General features: G+C 45.3%; 1 protein-coding gene across 3 annotated transcripts; it reads right to left on the bottom strand.

The window, feature by feature from the left end:
- Window positions 1–60: 60 nt before the first annotated feature.
- Window positions 61–18636, bottom strand: LOC120718030 (glucuronokinase with putative uridyl pyrophosphorylase). 3 transcript variants are annotated; one of them, XM_040006339.1, is made up of 23 exons: window positions 18462–18636; window positions 17312–17418; window positions 17184–17228; window positions 16937–17090; window positions 16776–16847; window positions 15134–15222; window positions 13866–14022; window positions 13621–13698; window positions 8692–8783; window positions 8515–8620; window positions 8361–8440; window positions 8207–8275; window positions 5853–5913; window positions 5730–5746; window positions 5578–5635; window positions 5242–5334; window positions 5099–5159; window positions 4712–4825; window positions 3639–3696; window positions 2787–2855; window positions 2644–2707; window positions 2490–2561; window positions 61–487 (listed from the first exon to the last, which is right to left on the bottom strand). In XM_040006339.1, the coding sequence occupies exons 1-23, from the start codon at window positions 18516–18518 to the stop codon at window positions 392–394; spliced, it is 1869 nt and encodes a 622-aa protein (XP_039862273.1). In that variant the 5' UTR covers window positions 18519–18636; the 3' UTR covers window positions 61–391. The 3 variants fall into 3 exon arrangements, with proteins under 3 accessions (XP_039862273.1, XP_039862275.1, XP_039862276.1); XM_040006341.1 differs by lacking the exon at window positions 2490–2561; XM_040006342.1 differs by lacking the exon at window positions 17312–17418 and having other exon boundaries at window positions 392–487; window positions 18462–18574.
- Window positions 18637–18686: the final 50 nt, after the last annotated feature.

Genomic DNA, 18686 nt, shown 5'->3' with positions numbered 1-18686 from the left:
ATGATTGTTTTGCACTGAAAACAACTCTGACACATTTTAATACCAGACACTAACTGTTGGTTCTTTCATCAGTATCACTTTATTTCCCCTCATTATCATGAACACTTGGCGGTATTACAGTCGGACCTGCTGGAGCTCTGGCCACAGACTGTGAGGAACAAACATGGATATGTTAGGGCTTTGGAAATTATTTTTATTGCACTTCTGGCACATTTTGAATTCTATGAAACACAAAATTATTAAAATGCATAAATGCCATCTAAGCTTTGTTCTCCACTGTAGTGATTTTAGTCTTTGAAACGACACCGGAGCTCTTTCAGACACGTGCACTGTGCCACGGCCGTGAATTGGCCCCAACTGAGCCGACCGAGTCGTGTGGAGACGTGTGAGGTTAGTGTTGGCCACCGACAGCGCTGGCAGATGGGTTATATGGAGAGATGACACAGAACACACAGCCTGCCTCCTGGAAAGCTCGCCTCATCTCCACCTAGCGGGCCAAACACAGACTGCATCAGAGGGAGAGAGAGGGCTCCACATACACAACTTCAACAGGCCCCAGCGACACGAGTGACCTAAGATGCTCCTCAGTCTCCCACCAGAGGAGGAGGCTGGGGGCCGGGGTGAGAAACATACAGTCACTGTACAAATGACGTGTTACATTTGGGATTTTCCAAAAACCCATAACTAGTTGGGTGTACACACACTGCCATGCAGGGTAACAATCCCCCCAACCCTGCTGTTCATTAACAACTGATCGAATAAGCTATCACAGAAACCAGACAGTATTATTTGGTGTCATTTTATAATTAGTCCTGTTGCTGTTAATGACGTACTGTCTGTTTGTATAGGTCTTTCTTGCTGCTGTTACATCCAAATTTCCCCTTGTGGGACACTTAAAGGATTATTTTATTCTATTCTAGACTGGTCACTGGTCACCATGTGGAATGAAAGGATGGAAATGAAAATCACCCGTCTGCAGACCGAATAAAGAAACTCTGAAAATCACAGTGAAAAAACGATGCTGAGACCAGTTTGTTTTACTGAAATGCAGCAACTCCGAATGACGCGCAGAAGTTTGTGTGACCTCCGTGTGCTTGTCTGCACGCCTGACCCTGGAGGAGCTCCTCCCACATCTGGGATCTCTGGGTTGTCGTCTTAGGGAAAATACTGGTTTGCTCCCAGTGTCTCAGCCTCCCAGTAGATGCACTGATGGTATAAATCTTATGGTGTTTTTCAGAAACACTGACTTCCGACCTTGAGGTCAAGGTTACTGGCAGAAGCCAATATGAAGGCGATATGATCAGAGAGCACAAACATGCTGCGGCTGTGTTAGCTCAGTGACAGACTCACACTCATGTCTGCAGTTTATTTTGTTAAACACAACGACAGCAGCAGTGCTGCCACGTGTGTGCACAGAGAGCACCAGTGCGTTTGTTTGTTCAATGAAAGGCTTCAGTTACAGTGCAATATCTGAAATGTAAACAAACTAACAGTACAGAAATCTCTGAGTGTTTGTTTTCTTGTTTGTTTTGAGCTCAGCTCATTTAGTGTGAGAGCCCTGCTGTAGATGGATAGTTTCTAAATATTTGGAAAAATCATGTAAAACAGTCTTTCTACATGATTAGTTGGAAACAGAAGAAAAGAGTGGGGAAGGTTTCAGCAAATCAAACCTCACATCCACCCGACACTGAGTCCACTAAGACAATACACATGATCTACTGAGACACATCAGAGACTCGTGGCTCTAACTGCAGCTCATTCTCTGATCCATCTATAAACTGAGGTTTCCTATTTGCCTCCAACCTTTGAGTAAATCTATTTTAAAGGTGCACTTCACCTTAGAGTCAGTATTTTTTGCTCAGGTAAAAAATCCCTCCATAGTTTTGGTGGAGTCGCCTCAGCAGTCACAGAGCTCCACATGTGAAACAAGAACGACATGGAGCTCTGGATTTGTGTTTGCTAGTTAGCGAGTTAGCGCTCCACTGGAGCCAAAGCCACCAATTTCCTGTGCAGCGAGTTAAATAATCAAGACGATGAAATACCGAGATCAATACAAAGCTCCAGGCCAGAGTTATTATCAGTGGGCACTACCATCACATTTAGTTTTACATTTCTGGGTTAAACTGAGATTAGTTTTGGTTATATTGAGGTTAATAATGTAATAATAATAATAATGTATATTTTATTGATCCGTGGGGAAATTCCTCTTTGCATTTAACCCGTTCACTCAAGCAGTGGGCAGCCATTGGGTGCCGGGGAGCAGTGTGTAGGGACGGTACCTTTGCTCAGGGGTACCTCAGCGTAGCTGTTCAGGGGAATCGAACCCCGACCTTCCGATCATGGGGCCACCACTGAGCTATCCCTGCCTGGTTCAACTGTTTACTGATGTTAGTTTGAGTTTTTGTTATTTAACAGGGAGGCATTTGTCACATGTAAGATTTAAGAGGTTCACGGAGTCCTACAGAGACCTCCACACAGCGCACTCTTACCAGCCTCGCCTGGTCCAGGCACAGACCCACCACCGCCCCCCCACTGCCGGGTAACTTCACTGCCGATCCAAACTGCAAGAACCAGCGCAGACTTTAAGAACGCACGGACACAGAAACACAGCCTGATGCAGCGCGGTCTTTAAACACCACCCACCTGCCTCGCCAGCTCAACCATCTTCAGATTCCCGGGGCCGAGACAGTCATCGGTGTAAATAGACCTGTGGGATAGAGGGCTAACGTTAGCTCTGAATACAGCGAGTGCAGAATGCATGCCTCAAATCAAAACGTGTCGTTTACCGGCGCAGCTCAAAGTTCTGGTCCATCAGTTGAACCAGGCGGCTCCAGTCCTTGTCCCGGAAAGCCGTCCTGAGGGAGGAAGTCACGTGACACCAAACTTTATATTAAAACGCTGTGAATGCCACAAGCTGGCACGGGTACATTTGTGCCGGCAGCGGTGGAGGAAATAAAGCCTCAACACGTGGCACCGCCAGACCATGAACTTCCACAGGTAACACACTGAGGAGTGGTCGGATCACCATGGCAACCGCTCTGACCCCTGTATGTGCTGGTTTTCATCTTTGCTTCATGCTGTGAGTATTTGGCTACGAACACAAAGGTAAGAGAAAGAGTGTCTGTCTGTCTGTCTGTCTGTGTGTGTCTGTCTGTCTGTGTGTGTGTGTGTCTGTCTGTGTCTGTCTGTGTCTGTGTGTCTGTGTCTGTCTGTCTGTGTCTGTGTGTGTGTGTGTCTGTCTGTGTGTGTCTGTCTGTCTGTGTGTGTGTGTGTGTGTGTGTGTGTGTGTGTGTGTCCTGCTGACTGAAAATTCTGAGACATTTTACAGAGAAACGCAAAAATAATGTAACAAGTTACTTTCTCCTGGGAGTAATTAAGTAAAATACTGCATTACTTTAGAGAAATGTATTCAGTGTAACATGTGCAATGACCCCAACACTGATGACCACACAGTGCGTCTTTGACGTGTTGCTAAGCGACAGCGGTGCCTCTCAAAGCAGAGCCAATGAGAGCCCGGTGAAATCAGAATGCATAGGATACATTTAGTAACCTGCGACTTTAATGAGTCAGTTAAATTAGTTGAATTTGAACAGGGATGCATGAAACAGGAGCTACAGAGTAACAGGCTGTAAACTAACCTGGCCTGATCAGTCAGCTCAGCAAATCTCCTCATGGCTTCAATGACCAGCAGCTCCCCTGCAGGACGACACAAAACACAGAAGCAGTCTAATGCATGGACCGGTGTGCGTTTGTGTTTTCTGGCAAACACACTTTCAGTTTCAAACAATCCCATTTACCTTATACTGGGACAGAGACTTCCTGGGTGGATCTGTCTGACTGATGAGGTCTCAAATGTTTTATTCTGGTCATTTTTAACATGTTATTGTTCAGACCATGGACGCAATTCAACGTCTTTTAAAAGATCCTGTCTGTGAGGTGAGCAGCAGCAGAGCATTTGTAGGAGCAGCTTACACGTGCTGAGAGACTTCTGCTTCGAACATCGAGCGACAGTTTGGAAATGGAGGCCTAAACATAGCGAGCACGGTTTTTAAGGATACAGCTGAGGCTTCATTTCATTTTCGACACGTTACTGATGCTGTCTGATAAAACAGATCGTTGGGGATGACCCTGTGAGAATCCCCTGCTGTGCCTGCAATTCAACTACAGCCAATTTCTGTACCGTGGAAAGTGGAATCTGTCTGATTGGTCCCTTTAATCCAACTTTGATTGGCACAAACATTAAGCAGCAGGTATGTTCGGCTTCTACTGTCTGAGATGAACATATTAGAGATATCACCTCTCAAGTCTGAAGCTGAGTTTCTGCCCTATAGAGCTGACCTGGACCTGAGCTTGGAGGGTTTTGGTTCGTTTCAAAGGGTTATTTGTAGAAAACACGGACTTTGTATCAGGATGGTTCCTGCCAGTGAACAGCACATGACACTGATTATAACAATGGGTTTGAATAGTGGGATTACTCCAAAATAAGAGTGTGGTGGGAATGTCACTAGTTTTGGTCACGTGAACTGGACTCACTCCTGAGTGAAACAGTATTGATACTGATGAAACACGGCAGGTGACTACAGAGCACCAGTATAGCAGGAAACCGCGAGATCATCACCATCGGTAGGATTCATCTGCTGAGCAGCTGTAATGTCGGCACCATTCGACACCTCTTGCCTTCAAAAGAACAACGTCTGATTTGGAGACGTACCACTGAGCCAGCGCTGTCGGATGTTGCTATGGATACGGCCAGAGTCACTGGGGTCGCTCAGGTAGGCCAGCCAGAACGGTGGAAGTTCACTCATGTCCATAGGAATGTAGGCTCCTGATAATGGAAAACACGCACAGACACACACGAAGACAATTTCAGCATCAAATGACAATAAATCCAAACGATAAGAAAAACTGAGAACTGCAAACGTCCTGCACTAACATCACGCAGGAGTCTGAGATTATAAAGGTCTCCTGAAACCACGCACATGAGGATATACCCCCCCACACACACACACACACACACACACACACACACACACACACACACACACACACACACGATGTAACAACAACTTTTATGGCGCGCTGACAGGGAGGTCGGTACCGAAGCCGTGCTCTTCCATGAGCTCCTTGCTAAAATCCATGTACACTAAGCCTTCATACACCTGCAAGACACAACAGTAACGTCTGTCACTTCACAGTTAACACTGACAGGCAGGTCCACGCACCGTGGGTCATCAGACTGACCTGTACCACTCGGTCCTGCAGCCCAGCAGTAATGGACAGCTCATCCGTCTCCACATCGAGGATGAAGTTGGCTCTGATTGGTTTGGGAAGATCCTGCAGCATTAATAAAAACCAAAACAAACGTGACTCAGGACGACATTCAGTGCAGTACGGTTTTAGAGAAGAAGACCCAGATCTGCAGTCAGGAACTCAAATATGCCTTTGTCCACACGCCACCTTTCCATTGAATTCCATGTGTGCCTGTGCTGCCATTCCCATGTTATTACGCTGTATCCATATAAATGGCCACCCTGTATTTCAGATATGTGTGTAGGTAGACTGATCACATGTCCTCACATTATCTGTGATGTTGTAGAACTTCATGAGACACTTCAGAGCAGCTGAGACGATGGCACTGTGAGAATCATAAACAAGTAGAATATTACAAAGTGCACAAAATGACCTCTGAGTTATGGTACGCCGTTTCAAAACAAAGCAAAAATACTCACCTGCTTCCAGCAAGGCCCTTCACACAAACACAAATATACGACATCATCATTAGACTGAATTAGATGCAAACAGGCCACAACCGTTTACGTGTTACACTCTGAAGTATCTGAAGGGATCCTTACCACTTGTCGGGGAATGTTGGTGTCGTACTTCAGGGTGAAGTTCTGCTTTGTCAAAGCAATCCTGCAGAGAAGAATGCAGAGCATGGATGAGCTTTGAAAACCAGTCTGTGGGATCCAAACCTGTAAACAGCTAACAGGGTTCTGGTGGCATTTGAACCTTTCCACATATCTACAACCAGGCACATGTGGGGGGCGGGGCTTGAGTACCCACCCCTTCTAATGTCTCTGCACGGCCCTGTCTACAACCATAGCACTCTCAGACAATTCAACAGTGACCTCATGCAGTCGTTTACAGTTGTGTCTGTATTACTGAAAGTAAGTGAGTATTTGTACTTTAATAAAACTGGACTTTGTATTTCCATGTTTATTCTTGGACTCCAGGAGTAGCTTGAATTTTATGATCAAACTCAATCAGTTCATGAATGGACTGTTAGCTAATAGCAGCATGTCTGCCAACACAAGTGCCGACGGTCTGATGTAGCAAAATGCCGTCACAAACTGACACAAAATTCTTCACCCGCTTTCAATAAGAGACAAGGCTTTGCAGGGCTCTAGAGTGCGACCAAATCTTTCAGTGGTGCGACTAAAAAAAAAAGTATTTGGTTGCACCTGTGCACCAACTGTTCGGGTAGCAAAAAAAAAAAAAAAAAAAAATCTGCAACCTTCCCTGTGGTCAACAACAGACACATTTTGCCCCTATCGTGGACTAAACCAATCAGAGATAGTAAGGGGCGGGACCTCTCTGATTGGCCGTGGTCCAGTTGAAAGTGCAGGTGGAAGTGGGAGGTGAGTAGCTTGAATAAAGCGATATCAATTCATTAAATCCTGACTTTTAAATATAACTGTGTTTTGCCAGAAACGCCAGATTCTCAGATTAAAGCTCACAAAACCATTTCAACAACAACCAAACAGCAAATGAGAGCAGGTACACGGATTCTACACAAAGACGCAAACACAGACCCGACGCATCAGAATCAACTTTGTCTTTCTCGGCTTTCTCACCCGACTGCCCGTAGACGGACACGCTGTCGGAGCTCAGCGATCCTGATGCGTCCGGTCCGCGCTGTGATTACGTCTTTTTGCGCTGATTCTGAGCTGCAGGTTTTGTCTCTCCAACCAAAATTCACCGAGCCAGCAGCAAAAGAAGCAGCAAACTGCGCTTCACATTTGATCAATGTCGTCATGAATTTTGCTGTTTTGCTTCCACGACTATTAAAATCACACTTCATGCACAGCTAGCTCTCTCTCTCTCTATCTCTCTCTGTACTTCAAGAACAGTTTCCGTCTCCAATCTCCGTTTTCTGTATTATTCATTCACTTATTACCCACCAGTCTACCGTTGTTTACAGCGCTGTGGCTGCTGTCTTTTTCTTTTTCACTTAAATGACCTCGGACAAGAAAGCCTGTTTTTTCTGTTGTTCAATACTGAAGAAATTTAAACTTTATATGCAGAACATTGTAGAATATTTTTAAGGTTATCTGCTATAAAAAGCCAGACCAGGAAAATCTCCTTCATGTTTTTCTGTGTTTTATTCTCAGTTACTTTCACACAAAGGCATCTGCTGTGATGTTCACAATTCTGATGAAGTCAGTGCTGATAAATGATCAGAATTATAATATTTCTGACTGTCTGAGGCTAAGTTGAATCGAATCGGGACTTTGAAAACCGGAATCGAATGGATTATAGAAATCAGTGATGATACCCAGCCCTAGTGAGCAGCCTAGGCACGACAGAAGTGGATGTAGCTGTAATAGGAAAAGAACTATTGCTAACTTTTCTGTTAAGGCCTGATCCTTCTGAAATTCATAGCCAGTGCTCTGACACGGTGTCATCAATCTTTGAATGCTGAAAAAGCACAGTGTATCCAGACAAACACATTATATTATATAAATTATTAGAAAATTTGTGTGCGCCTAACTTTTGTGCCGGTACGCCTAACTTTAAAAAGTTAGGCGTACCGGTACGCCCAACTTTATAAAGTTAGGCGTACCAGTACGCCCATGGCAAAAAGTTAGTCTAGAGCCCTGCTTTGTTATGAAGTGTTTTAGCTCTTATGAATCAGCAGACACGGACAGAGTACATTAGAGATCATCTACACCAGGGGTGTCGAACTCCAGGCCTCGAGGGCCAGTGTCCCTGCAGGTTTTAGATCTCACCCTGGGTCAACACACCTGAATCACATTACCTCGTTACCAGGCCTCTGGAGAACGTCAGGACATGTTGAGGAGCTAATTTAGCCATTTAAATCAGCTGTGTTGGATCAAGGACACATCTAAAACCTACATAACGCTGACCCTCGAGGCCTGGAGTTTGACACCTGTGATCTACACAGACTGATAGCAGGTACCCTCACCCTTGTTTGGAGCAGAACTGGTAAAACTTCTTACATGTCGCCTGTAGCAGTCGAAGACCCCCCAGGTACCTGCAATCAGTAATAAAGACAAAGACTTCCTCACTATGACGCCTCCATCCTGCCTTTGGGCTCAGTCAGCTGGCTGCATACACACCCTTCCTTCCTGCTGATACAGAACAGATCTTGCAGGCTGCCAAACTCTGTGGGGTCGTTGAGTGGATGAGGGACTAAAACCTACAAAGGTCACAATACTTTAGAACAGAGTGGAGATGTTTTAGTTTATAAGAATATGTGTTCATTTGTATTACCAGAGTCTGGGTCTCCAGCAGAGTAACCTCAGCCCAGAAGTTAGCGATGGTCATGGCGATTGTTTTTCCATTGAAGCCATCTGAGGGATTCCCCATTAGTCCCACCCTGGGAGTCGTCAGAGATTTGGGAAGTATTTTATACCATAGTGTGGCAGTTGTGTGTCCGTGTTTTCTTACCTGGCGTATGACCGGCATGTAATGGGTTTAGCAGGGCTGCCTTGCTGCTTGGTGGAGTAGTGCGTGAGCCACTTGGTGTAGTCTGACAGTCCCTGAGATGTTGTGAGAGAAAGTGGTGTTAGACTGAAATTTAACCAGAAAAAGGAAGTAAAGTAACTGTACGCAGAAATGTAATTAAGATAGATTTTACATTAATGTAAAATCTAAATGCAATTTTATTTCACTCTTTTTACCCCAGACAATAATGGTTCCCTTAAAGAGGATCTATCCTGCTCAGTTCTAGCTTCAGGTACTCGAGAGTACACTATATTGACTCGCCCGTCCAAACCAGGTGTTCCAATCACTGTCATGGGCACAGCTGCATAAAATCACACACCAAGGCAAGCAGGCTGCTTCTATATACAGACCCTTTCCAAAAAAAATCAGAATATCATGGAAAATGATATTCTGAATGGAATTTCCATAATTCCATTCACAACGTTTATTAATCCTTTATTTATCCAGGTAAAAAAATCTCATTGAGATTAAAAATCTCATTTCCAAGAGAGACCTGGCATCATGGCAACAAAAGTCACATACCACATAGGTATATAACATTTAAAACAAATTAAAGTTAAAGTACTTAGTTGTTTATTTGTACATAATTTGGGCTTCCAGCTCATGAAATCCATGAAAACATGATTTCAAAAAATTTGAATACTGTGAAGACATCACCATTTACTTCTCATTTTTTGCAGGAAAAAAAAAAAGAGAAATTAGGATCACATCAAATTAATCAAAATGTGGTATTTTCAAAATGATATGTCAATCTTCAATACTTGGTTGGGAATCCCTTCGCCTTAACCACTGCCTCGATGTGGCATTGATGCAATCAGCCTGTGGCATTGCCTGGTAGTTATGGAAGCCCAGATTTCCTTGGTGCTTGCTGTCAGCTCTTTGTTTTGGGGTCTGGGTCTTTTCCTCTTCATACCCCATAGATTCTCAATGGGGTTTAGGTCTGGTGAGTTGGCTGGCCAGTCAAGCACTGTGATGGCATGGCAATCAAACCAGGTTTTGGTGCTTCTGGCGGTATGGGCAGGGGCCAGGTCCTGCTGGAAGATGAAATCTGCATCTCCATACAGATCCTCAGCAGAAGGAATCATAAAGTAATCTAAAACACTCTGGTAGACTGTTGCGGTAACCTTGGATTTAAGAAGGCAGAGTTTACCAACACCTGCACCGGACATTGCACCCCAAATCATGACTGACTGTGGTTATTTGACACTGAACCTCAAACAACTTGGGTTCTGTTCCTCACCCATCTTCCTCCAAACACTTGGACCTTGATTCCTGAATGAAAGGCACACTTTACTTTCATCAGAAAAGAGGACCTTTGACCACTGGCCAACAGTCCAGTCCATCTTCTCCTTGGCCCAGTTGAGTCGCTCAGGCTCAGAAGTGGTTTTGAAGCTTTGACTCCTGCCTCATTCCACTCTTTCTGGATCTCTACCAGATTCTTGAATCTTCTGTCTGATAATCCGCTGAAAGCCACGGTCATCTCTTCTGCTGGTGCATCTTCTCCTGCCACATTTTGCCCTTCCACTAGACTTTCCATTGATATGCTTGGACACAGCACTCTAAACAGCCAGCCTCCTTAGCTATAAACTTTTGTGGCTTACCCATCCTATGGCGGGTACCATTGATGCTCTTCTGGCCAGTTGTCAAGTGTGCAGTCTTCCCCATATTGAACCCAACTGAGACAATTGGATCACAGTGAAGCAAATTAATGACACCTGGGAAAACCTGTGCAGGTGCTTTGAGTTAGTACAGTGGTTCCAAACTTTATTTGCTGGGCCCCCCTTTGTTTTACAAGAAAAATATTCGCCCCCCCCCCCTCGCAAACACATCCTCCAACCACACACACCCATATTTTGCGCCATTGCGGTTTATTTCACACCTCAAACATTTAGTAAACAATTAAGCAAATACAAGTAATCTGCAGGTAGTAAGAAAATAAACTACCAACTCTTTTACGCTGCGTCCGCACGTACACGGGTGATTTTTAAAACGCAGCCGTTTCGTCCACGTAAACGGCGTTTCGAATCACCGAAAACAGATTTTTTTAAAACTCCTTTTTTGCGTTTATGTGTGGACGAGGAATACAGAGTTCGTCACGCAACGTCAAAGGTATGCGCCTTTTTCACGTCAGCTGTGGCCACGTTATTGTTTACATGAGATGAATTGGAGAATGATAGTCAGATTAACAGTATTTTGTCTCCATCTGCAGGTTTACACTCTTACATAAACACGCAGTTACTGTCCCTCTATTTACAAAGGCAGAGGCGTCACGGTGTGATTGTTTTACATGTAGTTGTTTTTTCCTGTGTAATAATGTTCAACATTGCTGTCAATACATTTTTCAAAAAAATGCCTCTCTGTGCAAAATGGGTTTAAAAACATAAACAGCTGTGGGATCCTGTTTGTCCGTGGTTTAAACAGCCCAGCGCTGCTCCCGATGAAGGGAAAACCTGCAGGGAGACCTACCTCAGCACTTGTGAAGCCAAAGGGCAGATTTGCTTCACCATATTTTCTAGTCTTTGGCTTAGAATGAAGTTGGTTTGGAAACATATTCAGCGATGCTTCAGCTCCTGCTTTGCGTTTGTGTGGGTGCCCTGTGCTAGCAGTGTCCAAGCGTTGTTTTGTTTTTTCCCTTTTCATGCCGCAATGGCTCTGGCGGGCCCCACACTTTGGGAAGGTCTGAGTTAGTAGATGAGTTATGTGTGAAACTCAGTTTAAAACATTCATGCCCTGTAAGATTTGGGCTCATGTCTTTATAGTTTCTAATTTTTCGAAATCATGTTTTCATGGATTTCATGAGCTGGAAGCCCAAATTATGTACAAATAAACAACTAAGTACTTGAAATCGTTTAAGTTGTGGGCCCTGAATCTATAATCTATGAAAGTTTAATGTTTTGAATGGAATTATGGAAATAAATAAACTTTTCCATGATATTCTAATTTTTTGGAAAGGGTCTGTACATTTGTGAAAGAATGGGTCGCTCATAGGAGCTCACTGAAGTCCAGTGTGGTACCATGACAGGATATCACCTGTGTAACAAATCCAGCTGTGAAATTTCCTCATTACTAAACATCAACAGACAAGTCTGGGTTTGACGGTTGCCAGGGGCACAGTACTAGTACTGCACTGTGCCAAGTGTAGAGTTTGGCAGAGGTGGGATTATGGCAGGAACTCCAGGCCTTGAGAGCCGGTGTCCTGCAGGTGTTAGATCTCACCCTGGGTCAACACACCTGGTAGCGGTAGCGGATTCACGGAGAGGGTGGCGTGCCCACTTCGGGTCGGGGATGAGTTCCTGCCCCAAGTGGAGGAGTTCAAGTATCTCGGGGTCTTGTTCGCGAGTGATGGGAGAAGGGAGCCGGAGATCGACAGACGGATTGGTGCTGCACCGGTCCGTCGTGGTGAAGAGAGAGCTGAGTGTAAAAGCAAAGTTCTCAATTTACCGGTCGATCTACGTCCCTACCCTCACCTATGGCCACGAACTGTGGGTAGTGACCGAAATAACGAGATCGCGGATAGAAGTGGCGGAAATGAGCTTCCTCCAAAGGGCGGCTGGCCTCTCCCTTAGAGGGTGAGAAGTTCAGCCATCCGGGAGGGGCTCAGAGTAGAGCCGCTGCTGCTCCACATCGAAAGGAGCCAGCTGAGGTGGTTCGGACATCTGACGAGGATGCCCCCTGGGCGCCTCCTGGGTGAGGTGTTCCAGGCATGTCCCACCGGGAGGAGGCCCCGGGGCAGACCCAGGACACGCTGGAGAGATTATATCTCTCGGCTGGCCTGGGAACGCCTTGGTGTTCCCCCGGATAAGCTGGAGGAGGTGGCTGGGGAGAGGGAGGTCTGGGCTTCTCTGCTTAGGCTGCTGCCCCTGCGACCCGGCCTCAGATAAAGCAGAAGAAGATGGATGGATGTTTTCAGTGGGAGAAACGTTTCGTGTCTCATCCAGGTGACGTCTTCAGTCTCAGCTGACTGCAGGTTTCAATCTCATAAACAGGACATTTGCATAATGACTGAAACCAGCCCACTGAGGAACAATGGGCTGGGAGGTCAGTTCCTTCATCATAATTACACAAATTCTCATGACCATTGATCAACAACCACTGATCAATGGCCATCAGTCCCATTCACAGGGAGTTGGGGAATGGCTGCAATCACAGCATTGTAAGATGGTGACAGATGTACCCTCTGGTCCCCTCCTCCATTCAGAGACGGTCTTTCCCTTTTTCACGTAAATGGCCTCCTTGACTCGGCGCTCAAACCAGCGTTCCTCCCTGTCCAGGATGTTACATCCTCATAGAGCTAACAGAACCAGTAACTCGGGTTAGGGTTATAGAAGCTTTACTCACGGTGATACATTGACTGCAGGCAGGCAACTTGTGCCTCTTGGTTTGAACATGTTCTTCCACATCAGGCACTTACTATCACCTGCTTCTGATGGCTTCAGCTTCACCTACCTCACCCACTCCTCAGTCTACACTCAGTGCTATCTGACCAAGATTCAACAAGGCTGACTGTGCAGGTGAAGTTCATTATGTCTGATTGTGTGTAATGTTCTCTGATGACCTATAAAATCTACATGTTTGAAAAACTGCCAAACTGATCTCAAAACAGCCCAAATTTGAACTTTATTCATTTGAACCTGCAGGATAACTGACTCCGAGACTGAGTTACTGTTTGTTCCTCTGGCCACAACATTGCAGCTTAAATGTATTTACTCATCTTGATTGTTCACTGCAAACAGCCTTAATGCAGAAGCCAGGATTCTCCGTGGTACGGCCTCATTTGCTGACAAACTCGAGTATAAAATAAATAGAGCACTCGTCTCCAGCTTGTTTGCATTGATGCAGAGGGAAGTGTCGAGCTGAGGTAAGAATACAAACCACTTGTCCGATCAGCTGGAAGCCAGTAGGAAGCTTCATACCAAACACGTGGCGCTGCTTCTCATTGATGAGCCACTCCTGAGGAGAAACAGTCATTAAAGTAAGTCTTCACTTTTTTTAGCTTGTTATAAAGTTGGATGGATTTGATGGGTTTAGATACAACAATGCAACAAGAATAAAAGGCAGTTCCTGCACATTGCTGCCTGCATGGAAAGAAGCACGTGAGCTGCTTTAGCTTTACGAACCCAGAACTGTCCAAAAGCCCTGCCCACGGTCTGAGGCTGCTGGCTCAGGAAGTCCGACATGTAGGACAGCGTGTCCCTCTGGATGCAGTAGAACACCACGCTGGCTAGCTGGGACGCCGTCTGCCCTTCCTGTGGCTTTTCCAAGAAGCGAGTTACCCTGATTCAGAAAGTGCAGCATATAAAGCATTCAGTCTCAGCTGCAAATATTAACACAACATAATTAACACAAATATTTCACAGCCAATCGTAAGTCTGCATTTTCCTTTGAACTGATGGGAAAGCAACAGTAAGTGAACCACAGAAGAGCCGCTGTGAATGGACAACAGGTCAAAATTTAAAGCCGATGGCTACGGCAGGTCTCACGCTTAGATGAGCTAACCCGAACCCTCCTCTCATGTAAGGGCCACTTCACTTGTCCTTGGGCAAGACGCTTCACCTACCGCCTACTGGTGTTGGCCAGAGGGGCCGATGGCGCGATATGGCAGCCTCGCTTCTGTCAGTCTGCCCCAGGGCAGCTGTGGCTACAACTGTAGCTGCCTCCACCAGTGTATGAATGTGAGAGTGAATGAATAGTGGCATTGTAAAGCGCTTTGAGGGCCCCGAAAAGCGCTATATAAATGCAATCCATTATTATTATTAAATATTGTGTAACAAGACCAAACTGAAAACGTGAACGCAGATTTTAACTAGCTGAAGTCTTTCATTTAACTACCAAATAAACACCCAGGGCACGTGTGCGAGACCCCTGGTCTACAGCATCAGAAGACCACACTGGCTGCCACTCCTGTCAGCTAAGAACAAGACACTGAGGAAATATTTCACACATGCTCACAAAAATCAGCCCAAAGGAGACTGGAAAATGCTGCCTGGTCTTGAGGAGTGTCACAACATTTGGATGTTGGCTCACAGTTTGGTGTAATTTAATGAAAGCTTGAATCCATCCTGTGTTGTCCAGTCAGTTCAAGCAGGTGGTGCTGCTGTTAGGGTGTGGGTGGATATTTTCAGTAGTGGCTACATCATGTATAGTGCTGTTTCCGATCATGTCCCTTTATGACCACAGTGTATTTATGTCTGATCGCTGCTTCCAACAGTATAACACAACAAAGCTCAAATCATCTCAAAATGGCTTTTTGAGCAGGACACGGAGTTCACTGTGATCAAACGAAAAGATTTGCTTCTTGGCTGTGCAGCCAACAACTCTGCTGTGTGATGCTATCATGTCAACATGGACCAGTATTTCTAAGGAATGTTTCCAGCACCGACCTCACCTGTGGGAATCATGGCAGACTTCTACGATGCCTCTGGAGCTGCTCTTCTCTCCTTCTTCCAGCTCGTAGTATATGATCAGCTCACCGGGCTGCAGTGGAGACACAACATGGTGAGCTAGCACACATAATTCACCCTTAATCCACAAAAAGGGCTTATTAGCAAAACTGCTGCACAAAAGCTACGAACTGTTAACTCTTAAGCCCATATCATAGCCAATAACCTTCTGTGGAATTCATCCCATCCATCCAATCTCTTCCACTTATCTTTATCAGAGTCACAGGGGAAGCCTATCCCAGCTACCACAGAGGCGAGAGGCAGGATACACCCTGGACAGATCACCAGTCTGTCGCAGGGCTAACACAGATGACCATTCACACTTATGGGAAATTCACAATCACCAGTTAACCGCACTAACTACATGTCTTTGGACTGTGGGAGGATGCCAGAGTACCCGGGGAGAACCCACAGACACAGGAAAACATGCAAGCTCCAAACAGAAAGGCCCCGCCCATACAGTGGATTCAAACCCAGGACCTTGTTGCTGTGAGGCAGGGGTGGGGAACTCCAGGTGTTAGATATCACCATGGGTCAACACACCTGAATCAAATGACTGGTTCATTACCAGGCCTCTGGAGAACTTCAACACATTTAAATGAGCTGTGTTGGATCGAGGACACCGGCCCGTGAGGCCTGGAGTTCGACACCCCTGCTGTAAGGCGACAGTACTAACCTCCACGCCACCGTGCTGCATTCATTGTTCCTTTGCTTTTTAAAAAAAATGACCTCATTGTGACAAATGTTTGATTTGTATGAAAACAAAAGTCACAGAGTGCTGTCAGTGTTACAAACCATTAAACAAACACGGTGATCGGACTGATAGACGATTTTATGACCAATACCAATATTTGGTGATTTAAAAAAGGTGACTATTTTAAATGTGATCTTTTTAAAAACACATAAAACATAAAGAGATATCATTAAAGTTGAGTTATTTATGAGTTCTTATGAAGATAATTTGATAATGAAGTTTAAAAATAATAGGCTACTTGTTGCCAACAGGGAAGTGGCAGACTGCCCCCTGGTGGACAAACAGCAACATTCATAACATGATTGAAGGCTGTTTCTCTTTAAGTAGTTTAAAGTAACAGCAGCGCTGTACAAGACAGCAGCCATATTACTGTGAAATGATTTTAAAAAACACAAGCAAACATATTTCCCATGTTTCTTCTAGCGTGCACTGAAATAGCAATATGATTTAATATGTATATGGTTTAATGTGCTCACCTTTGTTTCAGCTGACAGGTGCTTCATCACTTCAACTTTGCACATTTGGCACAAGATAAATATCACCCATCATATCAGCTGATGTCAGTCAAAGAAACAATGTCAGCCATACTGATCCACAGTAGTATCTCCTACCACACCACTGCTATACCTCACAGAAGTTCACACTGTCCACTCAAAAGACTACATTAAATGTTAAAACTTTAACATCTGCTACAGTTAGATGATAACCACACACTCGACCAACAGGTACCATCACTGTGACAGTCTTTTATATGCAGTCTGTCATGAAAACACAAGGCTTGGTGTCAGTTCATACAAGATAAATGGCATCTACCTGTACTATGAAAATCTCACCTTTGACCTGAAGAAGCGAATAACTTGAGCAATGTCAAAGTTTTGGTCTGCACACAGCATGTCTCCAGCAATCTGCTCACACAGAGAAGAAACGCTGAATAGCAGGCCTCGGGATTGTTCAGTGTTATTTAGTCCATTAGCCACGGACAGAGCGATCATACCACCATAATGTCGTCCTGCAGCTTCCGGCTGCGTACGACCAACTCCAGGTCAGCCACGGCCCCGAGGCGATCCTCCAGTGTAGTACTGCCGTCATTTATGATATTTTCCACAGGGAAGTCGGTAGCTGTGGCCCAGCGCTCGTAGTGCTTGTACCTGGTCGGGTTCAGAGAACAGGAGTGGAAGGAAAAGCAAAACTATGGCCAAGTTTCCAAACACCAGCCAATCCGTGCAATCACTGCCACTCACTTATCAGCATTGGTAACCAGATAGACCTCTGTGAACAGCTGGCGCCTGGAGACACAGACAGACACCGTCAGTGAGATGCAGAGGAACATGAAAGCTCTCCGGATCACGTGTGGATCACGCTCACGCACATGTTGACAGTTTCCCACCAAAAGTCAAGGATCTTCTTTCCTCCAATTCCAGGAAGCAAGGCCTTAGGTACCCCGCTCAGGTGGCTGTACAGGCCTGTTTCATCATTCTGGCAGCAAAAGGAAGATTTACTACACAAAAACCACAACCTGCTAACAGCCCCCCCCCCCATTCGGCATGAAACATGGCTAAGTCAATAGGCCAAATTATCACCTTTGTAGCAACACATCAACAACATGGGCTATGCTGTGGTAACATCTCTGTGGCTTACTTGGATACTGAACCAATTCAACAAATTCTATCATCACAGGTTTTGTGAAAGCAGCTAAAACTTGGATTACACTAACAGTGCTGCACACTACCTGAACGTTTTTACACCTTTCATTTATTTCACATGAAATACAGAGATTTTCTGCGAGCCCCCCTCAGCTCAAAAGAATCACGTGGACTTGTATACCTGAGGACCAAACAAGGACTGGACGCAGCTCACGTCCTGCTTTTTTGCTTGCATTGGTAAACCGACAGCAGCACTGTTGTACCTGCATTAAACCACTCCAGTCCTTTTTGATCCCACAATGAACTGTCGTGTTCGTATTGTTGCCATTTCTGCCTCAGTCTTTGCAAAATCTCTTGAAAATACATTTTTCATGTAAATGACACTTCACTGAAAAAAAGAAAGAGCAGACAAGTTTGTACCTTATGACAGAAAAGTCTTTTTTTTTTAACCGGAAAACACCAGTTACAGGCGTGTAGTGGACAGCACACACGCAGTGGCCAAACTAGTGAAATAAGCCATCTCTGTTAGCGTCTCTCATAGTAAAGACGACATTTAAACGCTGAATGTCCCATCAGTACTTTATCGCGCACCGCCGCTTTAGAAAAACCCTGCCATGTTATCGTCGCAACGGCCTGTAGGGGGGGCTGCAGACACGTCGTTGAAAACGACGTTTTGAAAACATGCGCTGGTTTGTCAGCCGGATTTCCCATTACATGGTTAATATTTCGTAAACATGCTAAGGGACGTACGAACAATAGCCAGAGTTCAAGCGGCGCCAAAGTGTCAGCTTGTTTCGGGCAGTTCGGCACAGAGCGGCGGCTTCACAACTAACGTGAACTTTGCACTGTTGCTGCTGCAACGTTGAACCGACTTACCTTAATCTGGGCCTCTAACACGGTGCCGTGCCCGGCTACCAGCAGGACACAGATCATCGTAGCCGGTCCCGGGGCTCCTCTGGAACCTTTAAACACCGAGGGGTGTGTGTAGGAAATGTCTGTGCTATGTGCTTAAACCTTAGCGTCCACAAAGACGCCCACTTCCGAGCGGGGCCTTCAAAATAAAAGCTTTAGAAAGGAAATGGCTTTTCTAAAGTCTTTTAA

The sequence above is a fragment of the Simochromis diagramma genome, unplaced genomic scaffold (assembly GCF_900408965.1).
Source record: "Simochromis diagramma unplaced genomic scaffold, fSimDia1.1 OVJJ01000024.1, whole genome shotgun sequence".
Taxonomy (NCBI): domain Eukaryota; kingdom Metazoa; phylum Chordata; class Actinopteri; order Cichliformes; family Cichlidae; genus Simochromis; species Simochromis diagramma.
This window is presented reverse-complemented; position numbering and strand designations above follow the sequence as displayed.

What these genes read in the sequence shown, in the direction of transcription:
- LOC120718030 (XM_040006339.1), bottom strand. Translation starts at nt 18,518, where the DNA reads ATGATCTGTGTCCTGCTGGTAGCCGGGCACGGCACCGTGTTAGAGGCC. An exon ending in TCCAGCTGATCGGACAAGTG is followed by an intron (nt 8,784 to 13,620) that starts GTTTGTATTCTT and finishes ACAACATCTCAG; the next exon opens with GGACTGTCAGACTACACCAA. An exon ending in GCCTGGACCAGGCGAGGCTG is followed by an intron (nt 488 to 2,489) that starts GTAAGAGTGCGC and finishes TTGGCCCGCTAG; the next exon opens with GTGGAGATGAGGCGAGCTTT.